Genomic DNA, 27,696 nt, shown 5'->3' with positions numbered 1-27,696 from the left:
GAAGGAAGAGCAGAGCAAATACCTTTATAGCTTGAGCGAAGCAATCACCACTTATACTACCAGGCTCGGCAAATGCACCGGTTTATCAGAGATAAACCGATCCTTTTCCGTGCTATCTCTCGAAATCCCACCATTTGGCCAACACTAATAGTTGCTTTAACGTCGCTAAGGATTAGTGTCTTATCACTGTGAATGTGGGGGAACGGGGAAAGGACGAGAACTCATTCACATCGTGGATACGACGGCATTCGGGCGGCCCGAACAACGTTGGCTGCGATACGACGGCATTCATGATAAGCATAGATACGAATAAGAAACTGGAAGCATCACTCTCGCCAACCTGTAAACTCCAGGTTTACGACGGCATTCGGATTCCACTGACTCATTCGATCGATTTGTTCGTCATTGAAGAGACTGAAATCTACATAAACCCAACACACCTCCCCTGTACTTCTCCGATACGAAACTACGATCGCTTCATTCGAACATCTAACTTCTCCACGAATTCACCATGTCGACTACCACCACCACTGTGACTGCTCCCATCAAGATCGCGCAAGAGCCTGCAAATGCGCTGTAGGTCATGACCCTTTGGCTGGACGAATGTGTTAATCTAATCCTCTTGCCTTGACAGCGTCGACGCCCCCGTCGGTGACTGGCGCGCCGAGCTTCGCGAGAATGGATTCGCGGTGATCAAAGGTGCCATCCCACGGGAAAGGGCGCTGGACTACCAGCGAAAAGCCCGTCAATGGCTCAAATCATTTGGCAACACCGAGCTGGACTATGAGAATCCCGAGACGTGGGTGGCCAAGAACCTTCCGCTCCAGAGCACAATCAACACCTTCAGCGCCTACGCGATCGCCCATGAAAAGTTCATGTGGGACGCTCGTATGGAGCCTGGAGTTATCGACGCTTTTGCCAAGATATGGGGGACGGAGGAGCTCCTAGCTAGCTTCGACAGTCTGAACATCACGTTTCCCAATCGTAAAGATGTTCCGCGGAAGGGGGCGTGGGAACATGTGGACCAGAGCCCGTTGCGGCGCGGCATGCATTGCGTCCAAGGAATCATCAACCTCTCCGAGGCTGGTCCAGACGATGGCGGGCTCATGGTCTATCCCGGTTCCCACCGGCTAGTCGATGAGTACTTTGACACCGAGACGGACCCCTCGACCTGGACCTCCAAAGACCTGTACTGGTTTGACCAGACGAAGCTCGAGTGGTTCAAGAAGAGAGGCCTTCACCCTCACAAAGTCTGCGCAGACATCGGCGATTTGATTGTGTGGGACAGTCGCACCATCCACTATGGCTCGGAGCCCACTGAGGCCAGCAACACGATCCGCACTGTGATCTACGCTGCGCTCTCCCCGGCCAAGCTTGCATCCGCCGAGACACTCGAGCGCAAGTCGGAGGTGTTTCGCAAGTATGGAGGGACCACGCATTGGCCTCATGATAACGTCGTCATTCGTAATTATTGTGCCATGCTTCCAGATGGAACCCGGGATCCGCGGGACCGTGAAGCACCCCTGGAGCTTCCCGAAATGAGTGACAAGCTATTGAAGCTTGCGGGTGTGAGGCCATACTAGACTTCATCACATTGCGGTGTTGTGAGACTGGCACAGATCAGGAACAAAACTGTACTATCGAAAATCATATCCGAAGCATCTGTAGCCATATATAAAGAAGCAGGTGGACTAGAAATCGAATTGGAACTCATGCTGTACATGAAGATGCATCTCTCAGGATAGATGTAGGTCGATAGAATCGAAAGAAATGGGGTCATAAAAATGCCCCGAGGGGGTCTGGGCGTGACCTTGGCACTTAAATGTAGATGTAGCCTGTGGAATAGGAATTCGGTTGGTTCGCATAGCTTGGATAGCTGAGATCGTCTTGTCGGTAGTTCAAGTGATGAAGTTGGTGGCGGACGGTACAAAATTATATAATTGCCCAGAGATACCGCTATCGGACCTTTACCAACCCGGGTCGAGCTCCCATCCTTTTATGATATTGACCGGACCATGACAGACTGGCATTGCCGCTGACGCCAGACGAATTCCACTAATCCTAGGCGAATCGGCATGAATTGATTTTCCCAATCATCTTTCTCACAGCATGCCCCGTCAACGCACGGCTTGTGACATATGTGCATCAATAAAGGTGGCATGTGGCCAAGGCCAGCCCTGTCATCGCTGCGAGCGTGAGCACCTCTTCCCACGGCATCAGAATTGTGCTAATATGTACATTGGTGGAAGGGCTGTCTTTGTTGTGCTCATATACACCTAAAGGGCAGCGAGAACCAGTCGAAGGTGCTCCCCCAAATCCGAATCATGGCGGTTTCCGGCGAAGGACAAGCCATCCACGCTCCCGTCATGGCTGTTCAAACTGTCTACAACGGTGAGAGTCGGGCCATGATAACTATAAGCCAAGATAGTCTACTCATCACAAACATCTGCACAGCCGGAAGAAGTGTGACGAGAAATTTCCAGTGTGCCAAGAATGTCGACGACTGGGACTTTCCAACTGCCGACCGAGAGAGGAGTCCTTGCAAAGTACCAGTGTCGGTCAGGGTCGCAGGAACCCAGAGCCTGGCGATCTATCCAGCCTTGAGATAGACTCCGGCACATGGCTGAAACAAAGCATCGGAAATAGCGCCGGGTTCAACGTGAGTGAATACCTCAGCCAAGTTGCCCTGCTCCCCGAGGGTAGCTTGGTAGGGGTCATCCGCCGTGGAGACCTAAGCGAAAACAGCGCACTTGAATCACGGCCTCGTGCCTTCCCTCATAGCGAAGAAGAGCAGCCGGCCATGAACATAATGCCATTACTTGGAACAATCTTCATATCCCAGGAGGATATGGCAACCTTCGACCCCACAGAGCAACACCTGTTTCTTCATTACGTGCAGCATGTCTCTCGAGCACTGGCTGTCGTCAACGATGATGAAAATCCTTTCCTGACCGATTTTATTCCAGTGGCGCTAGAGATAAAGTCTGTCCGACACGCTATGCTCGCGTTATCCGCTTGCCATTTGTGCAAAGCATATCCCAAATTTGAGGATACTTTGCTTCGCCAGCATAGCCTAGCGCTGCATTTTCTGGTGCTTGATTTGCAATCTCAGGACACAATAGCTCACACTTTGATCACATCTCTCTTGTTATGCCTCTTCGGGGTAGGTGTTGCCCACTTGTTCCCTATGAGTTCAAGGGCTTTGGCCTGGCTAACAGAGGTAAATAGATCTGCCATGGGACATCATCCAAATGGATTCTTCACCTCTACGGGGCAAAGGCTTTGATTGATTCGCACATGCAAGAGCCTCTCGTGCCTGCACCAATACAGTCCGCTTTGGACCTGTACGAGCTGATATGTTGCAAAACAAGAATCACTTGTGACAAGGTTCCCGTTGGGCGTGGTGAAGATGCGTCGCACCTGTACGCAGGACAAGGACATAAACTTCATCCTTTATTCGGACTTGCACGTGATTTATACCAGGTGCTAGATTCCGTCGAGCAGCTTGTAGCAGAGAAGGCAATCAGCCACATAGCCACGCCAGCTGATGATGCTCTCACTGCGAGAGCCCGGGAAATCCTGGAATATCTCGAGAAGTGGATGGCTCCAACACAAGTTCGCGATTCAAATCCCCAACTCATTCGCGACAACATCATGGCCGCCGAGGCCATCCGATGGGCCGCGATACTCCGATTAAATGCAACGATGGGCTGGGAAGTCGGCGATCGAATAAATCAGAAAGCCGTGGTGCAGAAAATCCTCGATTGCATTTCTAACATACCGCCTGGATCACCGGTCAATGGACAATTGTTATTGCCATTGTTTCTAGCAGGCGTAGCTACAACGAGGAAAACGCAGAGGCTACAGATAGAGTATCGGGTTAGTATTTTAGAAAGCACCATCGGCATGGGGAGCATCGCTAGTGTCCATCAGTTCCTGGATCTAGTTTGGAAGCACGGCCATGAAAAAAACGTAAACTGGGAGACTATTCTCCAGCGAGATCACCCTTATGTGGTCTTGTACTGAGAAGACTCACTGGCCACACACACAGAGAGAGATACTTGGCGAAAGCCCGATAGGAATGTGGAAAAATGTATAAATCAGCTTTATGATTTTTCAAACTCGAATATAGAGCCTTTCTAGGAGAATCTCTAGATAGCCTTATTCTAGTAGTCAGAATAGAATTTAGGATATTCTCCTCCTTGCTTCGCTTGAATAAATTTTGATATACTTCCATTGATACCTATCTCACTAGCACACTCCGCTAGGATCGCTTTCGGTGGTGAACTTCTGATAATAAACTGATTACCTTTCAACAGCAACTAGCAAAACCCAGCATTTCGATCAAACATTCTGCTCGTTGAGGGCAACCCGCGCCTCTTCTTGTCCTCCTCAAAGTCCGACTTCACCTGTTCAGCAAGCTCATCACTCTTCAGGATACTCAGACCAGCTATGGCCATTCCCTTTGCTGCATGAATGCAGAGATCATGAGACTCTTTGGTCCCGGCAACTGCTGTAAAACCAACTGTATGGTTGTTCGCGCCCGGCGCGGCAGGGATACCAACATATGCTTGAATCCCGGGGCATTCGTATGTAACATTTCCTACCAATATCGCGGATCAGCAAGGGCTATAACTGTGGCCATTCGACCGAGAAGGATAGATAGGACTGACCTTGGTCAGTAGATCCAGGGACTCCGGAGGACTCCAGGTCGCACCGGACTTCTACTCCCATGTGAGACATTGCGTGTGCATATGCCGTTGCCAAAGGCTTGTTAGGTCGCAAGTCAGCGTAGGCATTATGTCTGAGTCTCATGTCAATTACGGATTTCCAACGCAGAAGACGGGAGGGGATGACAGACCTTTGAATCTCCATGGTACAACCCGCTTGTAAAGCAGCCCCTTCAAAGCAATTCTTCACTCTCTCAAAAAGCTCCTCGGCCATTGCGAGGGTGGGAGAGCGTACGTAGCAATCCATTGCCGAAGAGCCAGGAATGATATTGGGCCGCAGCCCACCGTCGGAAATGATACAGTGCACACGATTGCAGGGGTGGATTTGCTGACGCAGGACACCTATGCTGTTATAGGATAGAACAGCTGCATCGAGTGCGTTCACCCCTTCCCAGGGTGCCATGGCGGCATGCGCAGTCTTCCCAGTAAAGCGAACGGTTAACTTCAGGCTCGCAAGAGTAGGCATGTATGCATCGCCTGTAAAGCCCGGGCATTCAGTGAAGGGTCCGGGATGCACCATCATGCAAGCGTCCACATCTGTATAAGCTCCAGCGTTAATGACTGGAATCTTGCCTCCAAGGCCCTCTTCGGCAGGCGTTCCAACAAGGCGCACACGCCCAGGGATCTTTTGCTGCTCGAGAGCTTTAGCAACCCCTAGAAATGCACCGATAGACATCATTGCGATAAGATTGTGCCCACAGGCATGGCCGATTCCGGGAAGAGCATCTATCTAAGTTAGAAATCGGTTGGATATGATATCGTGTAAAATACTTACCATACTCGGCGTTGAAAGCCACGACCCGCCCGCCCTCGCCGTACTCGGCAAGAAATGATGTGTCAAGACCATGTGCGTGTTTGGTGACTTTGAAGCCTAAGTCTTCGAGCATCGAAGTGATGTTGTCGTGGGCTAGCTTCTCTTGGAAACCGAGTTCTGGATTCTGGTGAATCTGTTGCGAATTTATTAGAATGCCCGAAAAGGACATTAGAAGGAAATTCCATAGACCATTTCTGATCTTGTGAAATGTTTTCGACCTTACCTTTTGGTTTATGTCCCATAGTTGGGAAGAATATGAATCAATCACGCGTGAAATCGCCTCGTTATCTTCAACAGTATGCCTCTCTCCACCCCCAGGTTTCTCGGACAGTTTAATCAACATGATGTCCTTTGCTTTGAATGCCGATAAATGTAGTGGAACCTGAGAATGGTTGAAGGTAGGATCATGCAGCCTTAAAGAGCAGCGTAGTTCTAGCCGATCTCGGCATATCTTGGCTCGGCTCGGTCGGGCCGGAGCCGAACATGGGTGATAGTGACCTTATCATTTCACAGGTCGAAAACGGACTTGCTGCATCAATAATACTCTCTTGATTCTCATTAGTGCACGATGAAGGAAGCCATTCGTAAGAATAGCTTACTCATGTAGGTGATTGATACCTGGGTTGTAAGGTTGTGAGGCTGTAAGGCTGCAAGGCATCCACCCGGGTCATCTGGCAACTGCCGAGTGCGGAACTGCGAGCTTATCGATTGTGTACGGCTCTTTCCATCCTCTCCACTCTTCCTCTCCTTTGGCTCAATCACTCGACTCACATGCTCATGCTGTCCAACGACCATGGGCGAAGCGCATAGGTATGTCTGCTGCTACAAATATGTGAGCAAATCTCATTGACTTTGCCTCTCCACAGATCACTCTCGGCCTGTCTGCGCTGCAGAAGCCAAAAGCTCAAATGTGGCGGCCCCGGAAGAATACCATGCCAACGATGCCGCGTGAGCAATGCAGAATGTGTCTTTGTCCCCCCAAGAGCAGCGCAACCGGTGGCTCACACGTCAGATATTGAGTGAGTTCTTGATTGCATTGATTCGTCTTTGTTTTAGTCTTTTCCGAGTCTTGAAGGCAACTAATAATGACATAGTGCCAAAACGGCCCATCTGGAGCGGCGATTGGATTTGATGGAGCGACAGCTTCGACTAGAAATTGATACATTGCGAACAGAGCTTGCTCAAACTCATCCTGGGAAACTCGCACATCCGCAGAGCTCATTATCGCCGTCTAATGAAGTAGCCCTCCCGGCCATGTCGAGGGCCATCTCCTCTAACACCGCCTCCCCCCTAGTCACCATCGAAAGCGAATGGGATGAGCTGTACACCTTCTTTTGCACTAATTGCAGTACGATAATCTCAGTGGTAGATGACCAGCTGTTCTCGGCTACTGAAGCCATCAGAAACCACTCACTTATGTCGGCCGTCATATGCGCAGTTGCATCACGAGCTGTACACCCCGAAAGATATCTATCAAAAGTCGCGGCGGTTGACAACCTTATTATGCAAACGTTTCAAGGACCAACACTTGATCTACTTGCAGTTTACGCCATGATTATATTTGCAACATGGACCGGACGAGCGCGCTTAATGGGCTACATAGTCTCCGTGGCCACCGAGTTGAAGTTACATGAAGCGGCTATTCTAATTGGGAATCAGGATACTGAGCATACCCCAGAACTGGTTGAAGGTGCCAGAGCCTGGTTCACCCTATGTTGTCTGGACCTGCAGTAAGTTGTACCTCGCTGTCTTCTTGGACTCTCAGCTGAATATTTTTAGAACGAATCTCAGTAAGCCCTTCATTATCAACAATATGAGACAATATCTGGTCTATGCAAAGCACCTTGTTATGTCGCCCTATCACCGCCTCGTCGATAATCGCATTTGCGCTTACATTCAAGGATTCACAATTGCAGGTAAGCATCTCGGATTGGATATCCACATTCCATTGGCTTGGTTTTAATGATAGTATGATAGGAGATTTGAAAGGAAAGCTACAGAACTCTGGGATGAGGAGCAAGCCACTATCACAGGGAGTTATTGATCTCCTTACTTCTTCTGATGAAGGTGTCGATAGTTGGCTTCATGAAATGACCAATAAATTCCACCCGCTCTACCAAACATTTCCAGAGAAGCAAGATAGAAATCGCCTACTGATGCCATTTGCCTTCATGAAGCTGTGAGTCACACGATCATATAATTTGCCCAATCTTGGAAACTAATCTTATCTTTGTTTATCATCGAAAGCTACATCAATGGTCTCGCACTGCAGGGGATGGAGTCAGTAGAAGACTTGAGATCCGATCCCGCTCGAATAGAATTCGTGCAGCGAGCTCTAGACAGTGCAAGCTTGATGATTCAAACTCAGCATGAATCCCCAGCATTCAGGCGAGCATTGAAATATACCATAGTGAGTACAGAGAAGAATGATATAACCTCCAATATTTCTGTATCGTGAACTGATCGGGATCGGATCCTGGTATAATAGGACTTTTCCGGCATTCCATCATACTACGCAATCAGCTTCATTCTCAAAGCCCTTCCTCTAGCTCACAGTTTCGTCGACACTCCGCATCTCCTCACCAGGGTTGAGCAAGCAGCGGAGATGTTTGCAGAGGCTGGAGCTCAAGACACTGCCAATGAGCTTCGACGAGATATTAATAGAATGGCAGCCTTGACTCAAACAGTTCTGAGTCCCCGGGTTGTCCAGGACTCTAGCGGTGACGTGCCGCTCAGCGAGCTCTTTGATATTCCCAGCTTCATGGAAGAGATGGTACGATATATCCTAGCTATATTGGTTGACACTTTCGTCCGAATGTCTGACAATTGCGATAGACATGGGACGAGAACTTCCCAGCATTGGGTATATTTCCTTGGGAATGAGTCCACAGAACAACCCAAGGAACCTTCGAAGCTATGTATGATTTGTTATATAATAATCTGTGGATGTTACTTGATGGCGATGCGTGAGTAGTCAGGCAGCCTCCGTTCGGGGCCTCTTTTCCTCTCCTCCGTCCTGCCCCCAGCGCATCCCATTTCTTCGGAACCAGCGCTTTAATTCAACGCTTCCCGTGATTTATTCGTTTTCTGTCGCATTCAGTCCCAGCTCGGCACTCGATTGGGATCAGAAACACCATTGTAACTTAATTGGATTCACCTTGCGATTCCCAGCGGCCGGCTTCTTTCATGGCCTCAATGAACTCCGCTTTCATTTTCCCTGCAAAGTCATCATTGATAAGAACGTCGAGAGAAATCAGAGCGTTCGCCTGGCCAGCTCTCAGTGCTTCTTTATGGGAAAATTCCCCGCTCGCTGCTTCACGGAATCCAATCGAATGAGGGAAGTCGCTGGCGTTGATCGAGAACATGGCCTGGATTCCGGGGCAAATGTAGGAGCAGCTCCCAAAGTCCCTGTTGCGAGTCAGTGAGGCTTCGAGACACGCATTTCAAATCGACAACACTCACGAGCATCCCGGCTGATCATGGAGAATTCGGGATTTTTCCAACGTGGGCAGTTCCTCTGGATCCACACCCAAGTGCTGGATCATGTAATTGCGATACTGCTCGGCGAGAGTGTCATTTGAGACGACGTCTTCATACAGAGCGGTCCTGCAGGGAAACGGGCCAATGTGAGTGCGACAATTCAAGAAGCTTGAGACTTCAGCAATGAAGACCTACCAGTCAAGCTCAACACTGCAGCCTGTTGCAGCGGCAGCGGCACCAAAGATGGGCTCGAATCTAGACTTGAGCACATCCAGCTTCTGCATGTTGGGAGCTCTAATGCTGAATAGGCCCTCGGCGTAGTCGGGGATGATATTTGACGCCTTTCCCGCTTCAAGAATGCAGCCTTGGATACTGGAGCCTTTCTCCAGATGTTGGCGAAGCATCGAGATTGCGGCATATGCATGCACGATAGCGTCGCAGGCGTTTCGTCCTTGCCAGGGAGCGGTGGCCGCATGTGCTGCTAAGCCATGGAATTTCGCTCGAACTTTCCAGGAAGCCTTGGTCAAGCAGAGAGGAGTGCTGAAATCACGCATCCCGTGTGTCATCACGCACGCATCAAACCCCTTCCATGCACCATTGGTCGCCATGATCCATTTCCCGCCGCCGGACTCTTCGGCCGGAGTCCCCATGACAACAATTGTCCCCGGGTATCGATGGGTCTTGAGGACGTGCTCGAGAGCAATCGCAGATGCCAGTGAGGAGACTGCGATCAAGTTATGGCCACAGGCATGTCCCAGACCAGGAAGGGCATCTATTTTGGCTTAGACACGCACTACACGCACAGGGAGACGTGGCTATGGACTCACCGTACTCTGCATTAAAACAGACAGTCCTTCCTCCCTCGACAATGGAGAAGCGTGCCTCAAACGCAGTCTTGAGACCATATACACCTCGGCGAACGCTCCACCCTCGGTTCTCGAGCCAATTGGACAACAGCTCGCACGCTTTAAACTCCTCGAAGATTGTCTCTGGATTGTTGAAGATCTGAACCGATCATGTAAGTTCTTATTGTCCTTTGTTACATGCAGCGATATCGACACACCTCAAGACTCAAGCGCCGTAGCTCATCACTAGCACCGTCAATGGCGCTCACGACCTCTCCGATCAAGTCGGCCGATTGCAGTGTGATTTGTTCCGCCATCTTGGTCGTGCGAAAGGTTGGCTGGACTGCGCGACCAGTGGCTCACCCGACAGTGGTCTTATAAAAATTCCCAACCGTAGTTGAATGCTCCGTGGTAGATAATCTGCGCTAATACTGTTGCAGTTGTCTTATCTACTTCGGGTCGGCCGGGCCGACCGAGTCGACTTCGTCGAACGCCAATCTCTAGCTCATGCTGAACAGCTACGCGTGTTCCCCTGATAAGCGTCATCCGATTGTCCATGAGCAAGCTATTTAGTACCATGCCGTCTGCTATTGACACCCTCCACCATCCTAGCTGCTGGTGCTTTTCTTGTCGAAGTGACTGACACTCGCCCGAATCACCATGACCGAACTAGCCTCCCACGAGAAAGAACAAGGTCCTAGTCTTATGGACTTGGAAAAGACAGAGATGAAACAGATCCAAGGAGTCGACGTCGCAGTGACAGTTCTCAATGGAACAGTGGAAAATCTCCAAGTGGAGGAGGCCGAAGAGCGGAGGGTCCTGAGGAAGATTGACACATATTTACTTCCCGTGCTTGCTTTCACTTATATGCTCCAGGTAAGCTGGCAAGCCCCGATCAACAAAGGTGGACCCTAATAGTCTGCTCGGAAGTTTCTCGACAAGTCTTGCGTCTCCTACGCTGCACTCTGGGGCATGAAAACCGATGCTCACCTGGTCAACGACCAATATTCTTGGCTCACAACTATCTTCTACCTGGGATACCTCGGAGGAGAGTTCCCTGTCAATGCGCTCTTTCAAAAGGTTGACATTGCGCGGACCTGTGGTATCTTCATCATTCTATGGGGCATCGTTCTTCTTTGCATGACTGCGGGTCATGACTTCGCAGGTCTGGCTACGGCTCGTCTCTTTCTTGGCATAATGGAAGCTGGTGTGAGCCCCTGCTTTGTCCTTTTGACAGATGTTTTATCGAAGGTCAGTCCATTGATCCTACCAATAACGCTCCTCTTGGACTGACAAAGGTCACAGATCGGAACAGCCCCTACGGACCTGTATCTGGTTCTCCATGAACGGAGTTGCAAACATCATCGGTGGGCTGATTGCCTACGGAATCGGCCATATTGAATCGACTCTTCCGGCATGGAAGTTTCCCTTCATAATATTTGGCGCTGCGACGATCATCTGGGGTTTTGCTTTTGTACTAATCACCCCGTCTAATCCGACCAAGGCCAAGTGGCTCTCCCAGAGGGAGAAGGAGATTGCAACGTTGCGCGTTGTGCAAAATGAAACAGGTATTGACAACAAATCCTTCAAGATGGACCAAGTAAAGGAGGCCTTGCTTGACCCCCGATTCTGGTTGATCAATTTGCTCTGTCTGGCAGACACTATTCCCAACGTTCGACTCCCTTCCCCGGTTTTCCTCAATCATACTAATCCCGCCTAGGGATCCGTGTCTGCGTTTGCACCCCTCATTGTGAATGGATTCGGCTTCTCGAAATTCAGCTCGACTCTGCTCGGTATACCATCCGGTGCCTCGCAGGTGCTGGCGTTGTGGATTTCAGGGTACGTTATAGGAATACCGCCACGCTGCTCAGAGCTCTAACATGACTGTGCAGCTACTTGGCTTCTCGGTTCCGCGGTGTACGCCACTTTATAATGATTGGTGGCTTACTGGTTGCTCTCCTTGGAGCAGTCCTGATCTTTGCCCTTCCCGACTCCAATCGTGTGGGTCGATTACTGTGAGTCTCTGCTTTCGTCCGCACGCAACTTTTCGCAATTGCTCATTATTCAAAGCGGTTATTATCTCTTGGTTGGCTTCAGTGTCACCTTTGTTGTAGCGATGACCTTGGTGCAGTCTAATGTGGCTGGTCGGACCAAGAAGACGATGTTTACATCCTCATTCTTTGTCAGGTGAGTCCCAGCTACCTTCGTGGCCATCGAAATATACTGATTCGTATCTGAAAAGCTACTGCGTTGGAAATTTGATCGGGCCTCAACTTTTCTTTGCGCGAGAGGCGCCTCGGTATCAATCCGGATTTGCGTCCATGATTGTGTGTTTCGCCGCACAGATCGCTATAGTCGGCTTGATGTACGTGCTCAATGCTCGAGAGAACAAGAGGGTAAGTCAGAAGCAAGAAATCCTGTTCTGTTCGTCACCACTAAATATTTGCAGCGCGATCGCCTGCATGGAAATGCTCCCGAACTTGATCAAGCGGCCGTGGTATCTGCTGGTCTATCCGATATGACAGATGTGAGTGTCTCTTTTCAATCCTGTACTCGAAAAATGGCACTCTTCCGATGCTGACAAGCACTTAAGATGCAAAATCCTCACTTCCGCTATGTCCTATAGCCATAGCCAGGGTAATTTGGGTCAAGAGGCTACCTGCCGTGAGCCGCACTTGACGATAATGGAGGATCCCGTCGTCTGGTTTATATCGTACTGCAAACCTGTTAATTGTTGATTGTAATCGATGTTAAGTGATATTAGTTATATGCTACCTTCTTTCTGGCACGCTGCAACAACATTCCCGATTTCTCTCCTTTATTGGTGGCTGAACATAGGTTGAAGAATGATTATGTAGTACCTTCAAAATGAGTCTTCCGAGCTGTACTCTTTCTGGATAAACTGCCTTGACTGAATTATATTTATTCTCCTCAATCTTTGCACATCTTTACATGGATAGGTACGCTCTAATAACGACTACACCATTCTCGGGCTGGGCGTGTAACCTAAGTAGAAGCGGGACATGAAAGATGGCGGGGTGGCATGTCTAGCATGTCAATCCCTCATACTAGACTGTTTATGATTTAGTCATGGCCTTTGGTAAATAATGACTAAGGGTTAGTTCCCCCTTAGGTGATTTACCTAGTCGGCTTGCCGGGCGTAGTAGTCGTCTCAACAAAAGCATTCGGTCGGGCCGAGTGGCCCGACCGAGCATAATATGTTGCGACTACTCATTCGCAGTAACAAAATCAGACAATTAAGCAGTTTCCCAGGCTGGTAGTTCTTCTTATCTGCCTCATTGCTTTGGAAAGTGGTCGAGACCATCGCTGCTGAGATTAAGCATACCACGGTGAACAGGTTCCCTTTGCATCAACGTTGAGTTCTAGTGGACGGAACGATGATGGCTGGAGGAAAAGCCAACCAAGAGGATGCGGAGCTGCCAGGCCCCTCTGGCTTCCAATGGAATTCGGATAACCGCAATCCCCATAATTGGTCAACGGTAAGCCTTTCATTTAGGATACGCGGCGAGGCAGGAAATCTTAACCGAATCCCAGCTTAAGAAAACTTCGGTCATAGTCACAACTATGTTGGTTGTACTGAACAGCAGCATGGGGAGCTCATTGACTGGTAATGCCATTCCATATATAACGAAGGAATTTGCCGTGCAGTCCCAAGTTCAAAAGGCCCTGCCCATGTCGATGTTTCTAGTCGGTAAGTGTGATTTCTTTCAGCATGGAGAAATAGAAGCGCTAACGTTCAGTAGGTTATGTTTTTGGTAAGCTTAAGCCACCAACTCCCAGTTATATTTGACCGATTTCTTATCTGGAAAAAGGCCCGATTGTATGGGCACCACTCAGCGAAGAGTATGGGCGCCGTCCGATTGTTACTGTGACCTTCCCTCTTTTTGCGATCTTCACGATGTCCTGCGCCTTGGCCCCAAGCTGGTCGGCCTTTCTGGGGTTTAGACTCCTGACGGGGATATTCGGAAGCGCAATCGTGGCACTTGGCCCTGGAATTATATCAGATGTATACCACGACCCCACGGCCAGAGGTTGGAGCATCGCAATATTCATGGGAGTAAGTCTCGATCCTCCATATAAACGGTCTTTGATTCCGCTTTGACATGGACACAGGTTACCGGGTTTGGCCCCATGCTGGGTCCTATTGTTTCAGGTTTCGCCTCTCCTGCCATAGGCTGGCGCTGGTCTTTCTGGATTGCTCTGATAGTCGCCGGAGTAACGTTCATCTTTATCTTATGGTTTCCAGAGACTTATGCGCCCATTCTTGTGGCAAGATATGGTCCCAAGGACTGCATTGCCCTGAAAGAGCCGCAGCTTTCCAAGCAGAAAAATCGAGCGTGGAGGTCGATCCTGAGTGACCTTTTATTCCGGCCGCTGTATCTTCTCTTCACGGAGCCCGTTGTGGCTGCCTGCTCGGTGTACCTGGCACTGTGCTATTCCATCTTTTACATGTCATTCGAGGTCTTCCCTTACATTTTCCAAAACGTCTACTCTCTATCGCCAGGGGAATGCGGATTAGCTCAACTCACCATCGGCATCGGTTGTATCCTGACCTTGCCCATTTACTGGGTATACGAGCGACTGTTACTCCAGCTGCTCAACAATTCTTCCACGCCGCCCAAGCAAGAAATCATTCGCTTGCCACTGGCATGTTTGGGAGGCCCGCTATTCGTGATTTCTCTATTCTGGCTGGGCTGGTCTGCTCGTGTCGACGTCCCCTTTGCCGTTCCCATGATCGCTGGTATACCTTTCGGGATCGGCTTCATGTGTGTCTTTATTGCAATCTTGTATTTGACCTTGACCAAAAAGAGAAGAGGAATATATGCTAATGGATCATGACATAGGAACTACGTGACCGACGCTTATCGACGGTTTGCAGCGTCCGCTAATGCTGCTTCAAGTTGCAGCCGTTCATTCTTCGCAACCTTCCTGCCCCTTGCCAGCTACCCTATGCTCTCCCACCTGGGGGTTTCTGGAACTTGCAGCTTGCTAGGGGGGCTCAGTGCGTTGATGTCGATTATTCCTTTTCTGTTAATATGGAAAGGTGAAGGTATTCGCGCGCGGTAGCGCTTCTGCACCACTCTTAAGAGCGAAGATGACGCTGAGGTCTGAGATGTGGTGGTCTAAAATGTGATTCCCCCTACTCTCATCTTGTTAAGATGAGCCTTTGCGTACTCGGCACGTCACACGATGTCAGAAAGGGCCCTTTGGAATTTGGCAAGGAATATATCGTCGATTCCAAGATGACAGAGCTTATTTTAATACAAAGGAGATGACAAAATGAAAAGAAAGACTCAAAGTCCTAGTTGCACGTAACTAGTATGTGAAGATGGAAGTCTCTCTGAGACTTACCTTGGATCCCAACTTCTCATAGATAGATAGCTTTCTGGCTCTCCTCACCTCCTTTCTCCAGAGCACTCAGTGGATTTTATACCCTATTTTTGACTTCCAAAGGTTGTCCGCGATGAAAAGCACGAGATCGAGGCGATTCCAAGAAAAGCATCCCCGGCGCCGTGCACAATAGTATTGAAGTTCTATATGTATGCAAAGATCGATCCGGTCGTGGTGGTGCCAAACTCCGAGTCGGTCACCTTCTCGAGCACTCGACGATCGAAAACGCCAAGGTACACCCAAGAATTGAAACTAACGATTTCTTGTTCCTCCTTCAACTCGAGTCACTCCAGCTAGGGATGCTAGCTTGGGAGACTACGGCAAGTAGTCTCTCCAATTCCTTGTGGGGACCTGGTTGCTTATTGGGGTGTCATCGTGGTATTAGATCTGGCTCCGGCAAAAACTATCCAACTGCGGTACTTCAACACCCCGATAAAATGTAAGTGACCAGAGACCATCAGACGCAGCGCTCAATTGCGCGTGAGAATCACGTCTATAACAGAGGCTATTGACAAAATGAATTAAGAACCGAACGTTCAAAGCTTCGTCCCGGGTCTTCCTGTCTCCCCAGAAGGCTCGTCTCCCACTGCAGGCGGCTCTGAGACAGATGCCATTGGGCCTGTATCAAAAGACTCCTCGCCACTGAAATGCCTGTTTCTTCATCAGCATCAACTCAGACATCATCAGAGGGACCTCGAACACTCACCATCCACGCTCTGCTCCCCCGCTCAAAAAGCTGCAATCCCCATTGCCAACGCAGTCCCATCCACCACCGACCCCTTGGCCACCCTGCCAGTTAGGGACATGCTGCGCACGAACGAGCTGTGTTCCTTCAGCAAGAGCCGACGTCCCATTGTCATCCCCATTCGTCTTGCCTCCGCTCCGAACATCCCTCCGCCGAAAAGTACTCAGCCCAGCTGTGAACACGAAAAAGTCTTCCTCGGAGCTATCACTCGGCATGCGTCCCGTCAACACGCGGCCCATCGCAATAAGCGGGGCCGCATGCGAGCATATCAAGATGGACTTGCTCGTGCGCTGTTCAGCTGGTAAATCTGCCTCGATAGAAGCAATTTCGGCGTCGAGATCCGCGATGATACCTTCCAAGACAGTGCCGACGCGGTGGTGTAACTCGGCGATTGTTTCACCGCGCCTGGAGGGGTGAAGCAGGGGGACATATTTGGTTTCTGCATTTGAGGGAACCAGCGAGGGAAAGTGGACTCGCATTATACCGGGGGTGGGATGGGGCGGATGATCGAAGAATGTCGTCGGACCGAACCACTCCCTGAATGTGTAGGATCAGTCTCTCTGTTTTCCCATTCGATCTGTCCGCTCTTATTTCGGTTGATGTGCTTCATTCCTCGCCGGGTGCCGGGTCAAGATGCGGAGATATCTACCTACCCTAGTCCATTCTCAATCCTCACGTCGAAATCAGCGTTTTGATCAATCTGACCATGCACAACCTCAGTCTTGAACTTTGTGTCTTGGTGTTGCTTCTTCAGCTCCTCCACAGTAGGCTGGATGGTTTGTAGACATCGGTAGAACGGGCTTGAGTAGACACGGAAGGGCTTTGGGTGGAATTGGGGACTATTGACGTGCACTGCCAGCTCATGGGACTGACGTACTCCATGCGACGTCAGGGCTGGGTCTGCCGGGTTGCCCGTGGGTGTTGGGAACTGCGATTTGTAGATGCCAGTGCGGAGATCAATGGTCCAGTTGAGGCGGTGCTGTGATATGGTTAGTCCTGGATGTTTTGCAAGCCTTCAGGAGCAACCTCTACCGCTGAAAGATGTAACGCACCCCGTGGCGAGTCAAATAGATCGTCTCCAGCGGCATATCGAGCGTGGACGAAGAACGTCGGAATCGGTGGGGGACCCCGCATTAACAGTTGATTCATCCAAAGCCCCTGATTGGCCGATTGGCCGGAATGGCAATACAGATCTCAAACAGCTAGAGTTGTACTTGCAGTGATATAAGATAGGAGACGAAAAGAAGGAACTCTCTGAGCTCGTGAAGTGGACTGAGGATTCCGGTGCCATGTGGCTCCATGTGCTTCTCTCAAGCGGTTTTTTCGGCTTATCGAGTATGGGGATGCAGAAGAAGTAAGAACATTCGTGGACAACAAGCTACACGACCTCGCGGCATATGACAAGATCAAGGACCAAGTTGAGCATTATAAATCTGTCATGGATAACAAGGAGATGGAGCTGGAAGCGTTTATTCGCATTGTCTCCGTCCTGCTCCGCTAAAATGGATAGGTTTGAGAGAAGTCACGTACATACAAACGGGTTTAGTCAGATGGAAGATCAATATACAACAGAACTTGCTAGCTACTAGACAGGTATATATAAATAGCCAAAGCCTTTTAGTCGCCTCAGCACAACGCGTCTACTGTTTCCAATTGGGTCCTCTCATGAACTGACAGAATGCAATCGGCTTCGTTTCCGGGAGAAAGTAGGGCACGGTGAGAGTCCTTAGAATTCAAACATGAGAGGGACAGCGGTCAACTACGACATGCAGTGCTCCACGGCGACTGGCAAATATCATACACGTACGCAGGGACTCAAATTGCCGACCAGAATCACCTGGCATTGGATAAGACCATGTACTCTGCAAACTATGACGCCGGGGTATTCTCCGCTACTCGTTAGGTTACATTCCCAGGGCCCAGCCCAAGTGTCATGCGAAACCAGTCAAAACAACAACTTTTTCAATTCGTTTTTAGAAAACGACTCCTCTAGTAGAAGAAGCCGAGGAGCTTGCCAGCAACGTGCTTGCGGCGAGCCTCCTCGTGGTCCATGATACCGGCCGAGGTGGTCAGGACGACGTAGCCGAACTGACGCGAAGGAAGGAGCTGGGTAGCCCACTTCTCGAGGTCACGGAGCTGGACGGGGTAGCGGGGGTTGATGACACCACACTTGTTGAGACTGAAAGACACAAGAGTTAGATGGGAACGGTCGAGCAGATATGGGATGGTGTACGAACCGGCCGTTCAGCTGGATGACGATCTTGCCGGAGCGGTGGTCATCGACCTCCTCGAACTCGCCAATGTAGCCTAAAGAAAGAGATGTCAGCATGTTGCGAAGATTTAAAAGTCGCCCAATACTGAAAAAGCCATGACAGCGCTTAGGAAACATGTAAGATCTCCGCCAAAATATTAATCTATCGGACACTTAAAAGGCAGACGTCGTGGGGGATTGAGACCGGCCGCCTAGTTATCAGTCCGAAAGCCAGATCCTCCAACAAACAGGAAAAAATTGCAAGGCGGAGAAAGAATGGAACAGAAGGAAGAGAAAAATTTTGCACAATGCCGAGTCAAACGTACCGTGCTTCTGCATGACGCTGAGGAACTTGATGATGACCTTGGACGAAGGGCGGATCAGGACCTGGCGCTTGCCGGCCTTCTCGGCGTTGTTCATGGCGTTGAGGGCATCGTTGAGGACGGAAGTCTTGACCATTTTGGCGGTTGGGGAATCGAGATTCTCAAATCGGTCGGAGAGAGGATATGAGGTATCTGCTTTCGAGGAGGCCGTTCATGTCAGCCACCACTAGTCTGCGAGCGCAAAGAGTGCCCCTTCCTTGAAAAAGGAGTTCTTCAGCCCGTGCCGAGATGGGAGATGCGTATCATCTTGGAGCTTCGCGCTGAGACCGAATTCGGTAGAGCATTCGGAAAAACACAACACGAAGATCAGGATGATTGCATACCCAGACTAGCTAGGAGGCTGGTGAGAAGTGAGGGCGTAGAGGGCGTACATACCTCGAGGGACTGGTCCGTCGGTGTGTTAGCGGCGTGAGGTTGAAAAGGTCGGTCGGAGAAGTTTGGTTTTCGCTGACTGTGCGTGCATAGGGTTAGGGCCCGCAGTGCCCTTACCTCCAAAGGGTCACGTGTTGATAGCTATTGGCACCTGGTTGATCAGGCATCAAATCGACTCCACGGGGTCAAAGGACCCATCTATACATCTAGCATTCAGTTCGACCCTTCTGCACGGAGACCATGCTGGAATTTACTCTGAAATACAAAAGTGATTTATAAACTCCTACGCAGGTATTCCATACAAGGGACGTGTCATCTATACAGGGCGGGTTCCGGTGTAGCTGCGCGGGCTTGGGAAGAGAAAACACCGGGATCATACGTGGAGGGCAATAAGAAACAAGACAGCTTTTTCATGACACTCTTTTCTGCAGAAGGGGAACATGACTCGGGGGATACATGACTTGATGGGGGATACATGAGTTGAAGGGGAGGATACATGAGTTCTTGGGCTACATGACTTGCAATGCTATAGGATGCAAAGGGGTGTTGTCTAATTAAAAGCGACGTAGGAAATCCCAGGGGGGGGGGAAGAAATTGTAAAGGGGTTGTATCACGAAGAGCAAGCAATAGAGGGCCGTGAGGGTGGATGGGGATTCGTTTGGGGGGAATGTCATTCGAAAAAAGGTAGCACAAGGAGAAGCCAGGTGCAAAGGAAATGGGGCGAGGGAACGGCGATGAAGAACATAGGGCGCGAAGGCAAGGTTGATGGGGAATCTCGAAAACTTCCAATGCAAATTGGAAAGGTGTTGGAGGGGGTTGATTGGGAAGAAACAGTGGAGCATTCGAGTCCGTCCGGAAGCTCTGAGAGTATCCTCGCCTACTATCCGGAGAGGCTGTCACTGCAAGGAACTCCGGTTGCGCCGGGGCCCGATCTTGTCCAACCGGCACCAGAACTACGGCCCTCAATCGGGCCATGAATGGACTCGTACCCAGTTCGTACTCGCTGGAAACAATCCCGGGCGGCCGATTGATGGGTCTTGGTGCTGTTGGGTGAGTTGAAGCCTTTTGACGCGCAATTTAAGCAGCGCCGGTGCTCAAGTTGATCTGGCGCTTGACCATCTCCCGAGTCCAGCGAGCGGTCTCAATAGTCCGCGGGCTAAACTGCCGGGTCGTCCGGGTCTCTCGAACGAGGGTGGTGACCCAGTCGTTGCGGAAGTATACAGCAAGTTCACCGTTGGGGAATGCATCCGCAAGATCACTTCCTGAAAGTTAGCACACCATTAATGAAAAGGGGAACAGAGGGGAACATACCCAATAACACCCATGGATGAGCGCATTAAACCCTCGCTCCGGTTACCCTCTTTGGAGATAATGTGGAGCAATTGGAAAATAGACTCGACAAAAGGCTGGATCTGGGTAACTGTAGCATCTATTAGTGGCCAATCTCATCGAGGGAGTGCAGATGCCAAACTTACTGTCCGGGGTACCCTTGTAGGATAAGAGGATACCACCCCATGCGTCCATGATACCCTCACGTAGGGAGACGATGTAGTCAACCATATCAAAGGGGAGATCGGAGCTGGTGGTCACGGACGAGGCCTGCTGAAGGACCTGGCCAACAACGGGTAGATAGGGGTTGAATTGAATCCCAATGGCCTGAGCGATATCACCAAACGTCTCCAAGATAGCAGGCTTCAGCTGATTCGTGGAGGTTCGGAGAATGCTGAGAAGAAGGTTCATGAAGGTGTCACAGAAAGGCTGGACCTTCTCGTTCAAAGCACGAGCGATATCACTGACGAGACCAATAGCCATGGCGCAGAGGCCAGGCTCTTCCTGGTTGCCAAGCGCACTGTAAAGAATCGGGCTGAACGTCTCCATGTACTTGATGAAGTCCTCCTCCAGAGCACTGGCAACAGCACCAATGGTGGCGAAAACGACATCGGGAACACTCGACTTGGGACCGACCGAGCTCAGCACACTGAGTAGGACATGCATGATACGGTCGGCCTGGGGCTTGATGTCGGTCTCGAAGCGCTGAACAATGGCCAGGATGACACTGATCAGACTGGTCTGCATTTCCTCCAGGAGAATGCGATCCTCGGTGCTAACGACTTGCTGCTGCATAGGAATAGTCTGCTCGAGGCGTTGAATGATGACATCCGAGAGTGTAGCAATCATAGCCAGACTGTCGTTGGCAGAGTTCAAAACGAAGGAGTTGAGGACCTCGTACCCAGCAGTACGGAGCTGGTTGTCGGCATCCTGTCTACTCGGGAGTCAGTACAAGCAACTTCAGTGGTAATAGGAGCCATCACAAACTTACCTCTCGGTCACCGCCAGAAGCGACTTCACGCTGTTCTCGAAGTGCTTGGACAGAGGGTTGGTCTGGGAGCCAGCATCCCCAGCGAAACGATCCGCGACGTTCATAAGAGCCCAGCAGCAGGAGCTGGCAATCTTGGGGCTGCTTGCGAGACCATTGAAAAGGCAGGAGATCAGGGGCTGGAGATGGACATCGGGGTCGAGGACCTCAGGACAGCAGTCGCAGACGCGACCCAGAGCATAGGCAGTGGAGTCCCGAACCTGGACAGAGTTGTCCTCCATCATGCCAAGAAGAACGGGTAGAGCCTGCTTAATCAGAGGCTCCAGCACGCGAGGCTCTGGGCCTTCCATGATACCGCCGAAGGCAGCCACGGCAGCATCCCGACGGCGCCAGTCCTCATTGCGAATGTTTTCCTCGACGAAGGTGACGACAGGTTGAATGACATCTCCCTGGACACATTGGGCATAGAGCTGCAGAGCCTGGTACGCCGCACGCGACACATTGTACTCATCGTCACCGGCATCCTCGTCCTGCCGGCACATAGCCTGCAGCAATACAGGGACAACCTCGCGAGTAGCCACACGAGCAAAGCCGAAGAATGGGCGGGGCTCTTGGCCTTCTTGCTGGGCCTATAAGGAAGAGCAGGTTAAGCGGGAGTCACACCGATGGATACTCGTATACACATATCACGTACCTCGGCATTGTCGTCTTCGATCGCAATCTCTTCCTCGCAAACGGTGCACCAGAACTCGATAGCCAGCTTCGAGACATCCTCCTCTTCACTCTTCATACCCATGATGCTCAGGCCAAACAGAGCCTTCTCCATGTAGAAGCGCATCTTCTCGTAGTATGCACCCATAATCCGGTTCAGGCAGCCAAAAGCACCGGCCTGCACACGAACCTCCTCGGCCTGTGTGGCCTCGCAGACGACCTGCATAATGTAGTTTCGCTCTCCCTCGTTGTCCATGTTCGATTTCACGAAGTCGACGGCATCACTGAGGGCGGCAATGGCGGCGTAACGGACATCCATGTTCGGCTCCTCGCGCCGCGCACCCTGTACGACGGCAGTGAGGATGGCATTGGAGTGGGCGATCAAGCTGGCGCGGAGATCAGGGTCTTGGGACTCGCAAATAAAACCAATGGTGGTTAGCGACGACTGCTTCAGCGAGTCAGTTCCCTGTGCGACGTTCTGCACGAGAACGTTCATCAGTTCGGGCCACTCGTTGCGAGGCAGTTCGATCGCGGCAATTGACACGATCAATGTGGCGGCGGCATTCCCAGCTCGGGTGTCGGAGTGCAAGGTCTTGAGCGCAAGCTCCTTGACCTGCGACTTGGTCTCGGGGGGGATCTGTTGGACCCATCGAAGCTGCACCTCACGCAGCTTGGCCTGGTCTCGGAAGGTGAAAGCGTTCTTCAGCGCGATACCAGCCGCGACACGGATGTGGGGAGGGCTGCTGTCGTTGGCGAGCTCCTGGCCGAGAGTGACGAGGTAGGCAGCCTATTCGAGGAAATGTGGGTATTAGTATTGGGGGAGAGTTGCGAATCAGGAGAACATCGCTCATATCGGATTGACTGGAAGAAGGGGAGAACATACGAAGTCGACCTCAGCGGCGTGGGCGAGCTGCTGCTCGGCGTTGGTACGTTCGGCCGCATCTGCGGAGAGGAAAGACGGTCAGCGAGGGGTTCTTTTATCCAACTGGGGTTCGAGGCACCGCCAAGGCAAGACACAACGGATGGGATCCCGAGACAAATTACATACCGGGCGCGAGGGTGCTTTGCAACACCTGACGAACATCCATGGTGGCAGCGAAGACGGCGAACGGGTGACGTGGGGGGAGAAGGAAGAAAAGGAAAGGAAAAGGGCTGAGAAGAGAATTTAATCGCTCTAGCCTGATCCCGAACAATCCAGGAGGTCACAGGCAGACAAATGACAGGCCACGGGCAGCGTGGGCGCGGTGGAAGTTGAATCCCTGGAGTGGCAGGTGGATGTGGGAAGGGACGGGGTGTTTTTGTGGATATGACGAGGCATGCACCAGGTCTTTCCGCGAGGAGACACAAAGAGGAAAAGGTGCCTTTAGTGCACGCCTGGAGAGAAACCAGCGAGAAAACCAACGAAGTGACAACTCGGCGAGGACAGTGGCGAGTCTTGGAAGGCGTGAATAGTGCAGGAGGAGGCCAGAGCCAGATTTTCGACGTCGAAAGGCCAGGATGGGGGGGGATGAGGTTGAACGGGGTGCGCACGCTGATTGGCTGGGACCGCGACGGGCACGTGAGATTCATGCCTCAGGCCTCAATTGCATTTTGCAATTTTCGCTGCGATTTCGATTGCAATTTTTCATTCCGCCGTGGATTTGGTCTGGGATTTGCAGTTCCCCTCGGGTTCACGACTGCGATGGTGGAAATAACTCGTCTCGAAAGATCCCCATGTCGTTCTCTTCTACGCGTACGTCGAACCCGGCCGCGTTGGTCATGGTGGGCTGGGGATCTCGTACCCCTCCATCCGCTTTGCTTGTTTTGGTTTTGCTCTCTTGGACGAAGTGCCATCCTGTGGCCCCGGCGACCCATCGTTAGCCCTGGGCCACACATTCCCACTAGTACTGAGGTTCGCACTATTTTTTGCAGTGGAGACTCCTGTGGATTTGCGAGAGAATTCTGCGATGGCAATTCCAGAATAGTCCAGCGGAGGTAAGGGGTGGCAAGCAAGTAAAAACTAGACCAGAGACTATGAGAAACCCCATCAGAAGCAGACGAGAATGCAGCAATAACATTCCACTAGACGCATTCGATCGTCTCCCTGCTTCCAGAAGATATAGATACGTATAGCAGGACGATTTCCAATCTGAAAACTCCCAAGCAACCAGTAGAAGCGTAGTTGAAAACCATGGAATCGATGATCATCTAGGTCCCGACCTGCGCCAACACCCATGTAAACCTCTCCAATGCTATCAATATAGAATAATTTCTGCGGACCATCACTCCTCAATTTCCTCCCCAGCGTCCTCGTCTTCTCCCTCCCCTTCTCCCTCTTCTTCCTCCTCTTCCTCCTCTTCCTCCTCTTCCTCCTCTTCCTCCTCTTCCTCCTCTTCCTCCTCTTCCTCCTCTTCCATCGCCCCGTCCATATCTAGTACGTCGTACCGCAAAGCATCCCCGTACAAAACACAGATCGCCCGACGACCTTCTCGTCCGTTCACATCCACATGGATCGGGTTCGCTTTCGGACCCGTTGTTGCGAACACATGTATGATGACGCCGGCATGGAACAGCTCTGCTAGGTTCATTGTCGTTGCTGAAACAACCGGCTTGGAGGCTGTTGGGCGCGCATCGCAGGCAGCGTATTCAAGCAACAGGGCAGACGAGTCAGTGACCTCGGATTCCTCCATGGTAGAAGCAGGCTGGAACGCGAAGCTCAGCAGGTAACAAGACCCTTCTGGTCAAATAGTCAGCCGGAGCGACGTCAAAGGAGACACGGGGAAAAAAGAAACTGATGAGAGATGACGTACGACCGTTGGACCATAAAATCATGAGGGTATCGTCGTGGACGAATTGGATTTGACGAACTTCTCCTTCCAGCAGGTTTATTGCTGCGATGGACGTGGATCGCGTGGAGCTGACGCCATTGACCGAGTTTAGGACGACACGGTAGATGTACACTGTGATCCGCACATGAGCACCTCATCACTGACGCGAAAGGATACTGGTAACAAACCTAACGACTTGGACGTGGTTGATCGAGTCGCGACATAGATCGAGCAGGGCTGTTCCTTCTCGGCGTCCTACAAAGCATCAACATACGTTCTCAACCACCACAGCTGAAAGTCCGCCTCACCTCATAACAGAACTTCATATCGAGGATTGCCTGGTCGCAGTCCGCATGCAGCGTGAGTGGCGATCTGTGAAGAATGCCCCTGCGCTGTGTCATAGCGATTTCAGCAAACACCCTGTCAAACTGGACGGCCAGTCGCCTGGTCAGATCATTGAGCTTGGGAGCATCCACGGTGGTACCGTCACCACCCTCAGATTGGACCTGGCGCTGCTGCGTGAGAAGCGACTTGAATACGTCGTAGAATGAACGGTCATGGCCATCTGGAAGCCATTTATCGCTAGAGGGCGGAGGGGGTCCCATCATGGGAAGCTGGCGGATAAAATTTCGCAGAACACTATGGCGCAGCGCGCCGGTGATGTATTTCACGGTCGGGGGAACGTCAAATAGGTCTCTCTTCTCCAACAGCTCTTCCAATGTCTGTGATGTTGGATCGCTGTTCAAGATGAGGATTTCGTGGCGAAGCCACCTAGAGAAAGCAGAGAATTGGTCCAGCTCTTCATTAGCATGGATCAAGATGCGATGGGACAAAAGATGTAGGCAATCAAGAGTCTCAACGATTGCGTTAAGCTTGGGGGTGTCCAGACCGAGAACATCGCTGACTTTGTGGAATTTCGACAGCCCAACAAGTCGGCTTAGAAGGACATGACTTCGCTCGAGTGCTGGCAGCAGGCTTTCATGGGTCAATCGTCGGATAGCTTCGTAACCGCCCGAGACAGCCTTGTCCCATCGCTTGTGTCCCTGTGTGCTTGGTTAGCTATATTCAAGCAGTCCAGGACATGCACGTACTCTCTCTCCCACAATGTCCACCAGGAATTCCTTCATTGGTTCAAAACAATGCCCAGTGACAACCAAATGATAGACAGCCGTAACAAAATCGCATTGGCATTTCTCTTGCAAGTCCTCATTGATGCTTCGCAGGAATCGTGCAGGCAACTCCTGTGCATTTTTCCATTCAAGTTCAATTTGGCGCTGCACTTGTCCAATATACCGAAGCAGGTTTTGGAGTTGGGTCGTCTTCGACGCGAGCAGAGACAAGTACCGTCCAGACTTGGTAATGAACCGAAGATCCAGCGTGACAAGATCAAGAGAAGCTCGCAGCTGACCCGATGCGTGCGACGTAATGACAGCATGCGTTGAGCTCAGAGGATGCGAGGCGTGACGCATAGTGCGACATGACTCGGCGAGTCCCGTCGACTCGCCTACGGGGAACGACCCGATCTCGAAACAGTCGAAGATGCGCAGGTGGATACTGCCGTCGTCGAATCCAACAAATAGCACATCCACCGAGTCACTCGCGTCCTTGGTTGATGAGTGAAAAATGGCATCGATAGAAGCTCGTGAGCTGAACAGGTCATCCTCTGCACCGGTTGCGGGCAGAGTGCTCAGCTTGGGTAGAGAGCTTTCGATATCTAGTAGAGCAAGCTCTCGTGGCAGATCTGCTTCGAGCAGCGCAGAGACTTTTGACGGGTAAACACCCGGTGCCAGTAGGTCATCGACAGAGATCCGGCCTGCAGAGTCGTTTAGATGCCTCTGCGCGGACTTTCTGTCGGTGAAATTGGTACTCCAGCCCAAACAGGTCACCTTGGGCGACCGCTGTTGGTTTGGACTGGGATTTTCTTCGCCTAGTCCCTGGTAGGCTGGGTAATGGTGCACAGTCTTGCCGCTGTACGCACTGATGATGCGTATGGAACCATCTCCGCACGCGACAGCGAGGAAGCGGCCTGGCGACGGAGTCAGAGACTGTCAATAAAGTGGAAGCAAAGGCACAATCTGGCTACGCTCAAACAGGTCATGCCATTGAGGCCATTCCCTTTCATGAGGATGTGCAAATCAGAAACGAAACTTACCATTCCCCTTCCAGGCAAGGGCTCTGATCTCCCCGTCTTCCTCATCCTCGCCGAGGTAGGGATCTCCTCCGAAAGAACCCCCAAACACCTGCTGTGTGTTCAATCGGAACACGCGGAGCTCATCATCCTCCGTTGCGAGAGCAATCAAATCCATCGTGGGACAGTAGGCCAGCGTGTTGGCGTTACATTTTGCCGGTAGGGACTTTTCCCCAACAGGTGCAAGCTGGGGGCTCTCTATATCCATGGTGCGAGTGTGTGTTATTTTGAATGGGCCAGTTCAGCCCATCCTGCTCTGGCTGATATCGCGGGCCAGGTTCTTCTTTTCGAGTCTGTAGGTGTTCCTGTTGTGAGGTTGTTGATCGCGGGTGGGAACCGGGATTCTTGGCGCGTGTGTTTGTGGCCACGCGGGAGCCTCAGTTCCTGCGTGTCGCACGCATCTTCTCCCGGAGTACTTGCGTGGATTTTGAAATACGTTCAGACTAGGGGTGAACTTATGGAGTAGATCCATAAAAGAACCTTCACGGTAAAACTCTAGATTTCTCAATGCTGGTAATTCCACGTTTTGTCTTTTCTAGCCCAACTGTTGCATATCATGCTCTCGATATATATATCCCCCAATGTCGGACCCAGCCACTACCGGTTCTAACGACTACACGGTATATGGTACAGAGCAGATA

At 51.1% G+C, this 27,696-nt stretch overlaps 11 protein-coding genes across 11 annotated transcripts; 5 read left to right on the top strand and 6 right to left on the bottom strand.

Annotated features, from left to right (window-relative positions):
* Positions 1 to 511: 511 nt before the first annotated feature.
* On the top strand, positions 512 to 1,583 carry N7459_007573 (phytanoyl-CoA dioxygenase family protein; the record flags this gene model as incomplete). The annotated part of the gene is made up of 2 exons (XM_056946741.1): positions 512 to 576; positions 635 to 1,583. The coding sequence occupies 2 exons, from the start codon at positions 512 to 514 to the stop codon at positions 1,581 to 1,583; spliced, it is 1,014 nt and encodes a 337-aa protein (XP_056798740.1).
* Positions 1,584 to 2,324: 741 nt separating this feature from the next.
* On the top strand, positions 2,325 to 4,026 carry N7459_007572 (fungal specific transcription factor domain-containing protein; the record flags this gene model as incomplete). Its single annotated transcript, XM_056946740.1, has 4 exons — positions 2,325 to 2,391; positions 2,455 to 2,554; positions 2,599 to 3,163; positions 3,229 to 4,026. 4 exons carry the CDS (start codon positions 2,325 to 2,327, stop codon positions 4,024 to 4,026), a joined length of 1,530 nt encoding a protein of 509 aa, XP_056798739.1.
* A 296-nt stretch (positions 4,027 to 4,322) lies between these two features.
* On the bottom strand, positions 4,323 to 5,887 carry N7459_007571 (M20 family metallopeptidase; the record flags this gene model as incomplete). Its single annotated transcript, XM_056946739.1, has 5 exons — positions 4,323 to 4,603; positions 4,674 to 4,804; positions 4,862 to 5,456; positions 5,506 to 5,677; positions 5,768 to 5,887. 5 exons carry the CDS (start codon positions 5,885 to 5,887, stop codon positions 4,323 to 4,325), a joined length of 1,299 nt encoding a protein of 432 aa, XP_056798738.1.
* A 225-nt stretch (positions 5,888 to 6,112) lies between these two features.
* On the top strand, positions 6,113 to 8,427 carry N7459_007570 (fungal specific transcription factor domain-containing protein; the record flags this gene model as incomplete). The annotated part of the gene is made up of 9 exons (XM_056946738.1): positions 6,113 to 6,128; positions 6,199 to 6,354; positions 6,411 to 6,492; positions 6,639 to 7,274; positions 7,324 to 7,460; positions 7,522 to 7,723; positions 7,792 to 7,954; positions 8,033 to 8,317; positions 8,380 to 8,427. 9 exons carry the CDS (start codon positions 6,113 to 6,115, stop codon positions 8,425 to 8,427), a joined length of 1,725 nt encoding a protein of 574 aa, XP_056798737.1.
* Positions 8,428 to 8,687: 260 nt separating this feature from the next.
* On the bottom strand, positions 8,688 to 10,186 carry N7459_007569 (M20 family metallopeptidase; the record flags this gene model as incomplete). Its single annotated transcript, XM_056946737.1, has 5 exons — positions 8,688 to 8,952; positions 9,007 to 9,150; positions 9,220 to 9,796; positions 9,852 to 10,029; positions 10,088 to 10,186. 5 exons carry the CDS (start codon positions 10,184 to 10,186, stop codon positions 8,688 to 8,690), a joined length of 1,263 nt encoding a protein of 420 aa, XP_056798736.1.
* Positions 10,187 to 10,529: 343 nt separating this feature from the next.
* N7459_007568 (uncharacterized protein) lies at positions 10,530 to 12,495 on the top strand (the record flags this gene model as incomplete). Its single annotated transcript, XM_056946736.1, has 9 exons — positions 10,530 to 10,745; positions 10,788 to 11,120; positions 11,185 to 11,541; positions 11,590 to 11,708; positions 11,762 to 11,884; positions 11,940 to 12,056; positions 12,112 to 12,265; positions 12,319 to 12,396; positions 12,463 to 12,495. The coding sequence occupies 9 exons, from the start codon at positions 10,530 to 10,532 to the stop codon at positions 12,493 to 12,495; spliced, it is 1,530 nt and encodes a 509-aa protein (XP_056798735.1).
* Positions 12,496 to 13,270: 775 nt separating this feature from the next.
* On the top strand, positions 13,271 to 14,957 carry N7459_007567 (MFS general substrate transporter; the record flags this gene model as incomplete). The annotated part of the gene is made up of 6 exons (XM_056946735.1): positions 13,271 to 13,369; positions 13,425 to 13,581; positions 13,634 to 13,645; positions 13,703 to 13,947; positions 14,004 to 14,677; positions 14,735 to 14,957. 6 exons carry the CDS (start codon positions 13,271 to 13,273, stop codon positions 14,955 to 14,957), a joined length of 1,410 nt encoding a protein of 469 aa, XP_056798734.1.
* Positions 14,958 to 15,817: 860 nt separating this feature from the next.
* On the bottom strand, positions 15,818 to 17,114 carry N7459_007566 (uncharacterized protein; the record flags this gene model as incomplete). Its single annotated transcript, XM_056946734.1, has 4 exons — positions 15,818 to 15,932; positions 15,988 to 16,563; positions 16,680 to 17,005; positions 17,079 to 17,114. 4 exons carry the CDS (start codon positions 17,112 to 17,114, stop codon positions 15,818 to 15,820), a joined length of 1,053 nt encoding a protein of 350 aa, XP_056798733.1.
* A 901-nt stretch (positions 17,115 to 18,015) lies between these two features.
* N7459_007565 (40S ribosomal protein uS8) lies at positions 18,016 to 18,736 on the bottom strand (the record flags this gene model as incomplete). The annotated part of the gene is made up of 3 exons (XM_056946733.1): positions 18,016 to 18,205; positions 18,264 to 18,333; positions 18,604 to 18,736. The coding sequence occupies 3 exons, from the start codon at positions 18,734 to 18,736 to the stop codon at positions 18,016 to 18,018; spliced, it is 393 nt and encodes a 130-aa protein (XP_056798732.1).
* A 1,373-nt stretch (positions 18,737 to 20,109) lies between these two features.
* On the bottom strand, positions 20,110 to 23,148 carry N7459_007564 (karyopherin beta; the record flags this gene model as incomplete). Its single annotated transcript, XM_056946732.1, has 7 exons — positions 20,110 to 20,290; positions 20,344 to 20,452; positions 20,508 to 21,295; positions 21,353 to 21,978; positions 22,044 to 22,847; positions 22,944 to 23,002; positions 23,109 to 23,148. 7 exons carry the CDS (start codon positions 23,146 to 23,148, stop codon positions 20,110 to 20,112), a joined length of 2,607 nt encoding a protein of 868 aa, XP_056798731.1.
* A 1,173-nt stretch (positions 23,149 to 24,321) lies between these two features.
* N7459_007563 (uncharacterized protein) lies at positions 24,322 to 27,263 on the bottom strand (the record flags this gene model as incomplete). Its single annotated transcript, XM_056946731.1, has 6 exons — positions 24,322 to 24,776; positions 24,850 to 24,999; positions 25,056 to 25,122; positions 25,176 to 25,910; positions 25,959 to 26,893; positions 27,020 to 27,263. The coding sequence occupies 6 exons, from the start codon at positions 27,261 to 27,263 to the stop codon at positions 24,322 to 24,324; spliced, it is 2,586 nt and encodes an 861-aa protein (XP_056798730.1).
* Between the last annotated feature and the right edge of the window lie 433 nt (positions 27,264 to 27,696).

The sequence above is a fragment of the Penicillium hispanicum genome, assembly GCF_028827665.1.
Source record: "Penicillium hispanicum strain IBT 35686 chromosome Unknown utg000006l_segment0_segment0, whole genome shotgun sequence".
In the NCBI taxonomy this organism is placed as follows: Eukaryota; Fungi; Ascomycota; class Eurotiomycetes; order Eurotiales; family Aspergillaceae; genus Penicillium; species Penicillium hispanicum.
The sequence above is the reverse complement of the archived record's forward strand: the minus strand, read 5'-3'. Positions and strand labels throughout refer to the sequence as shown.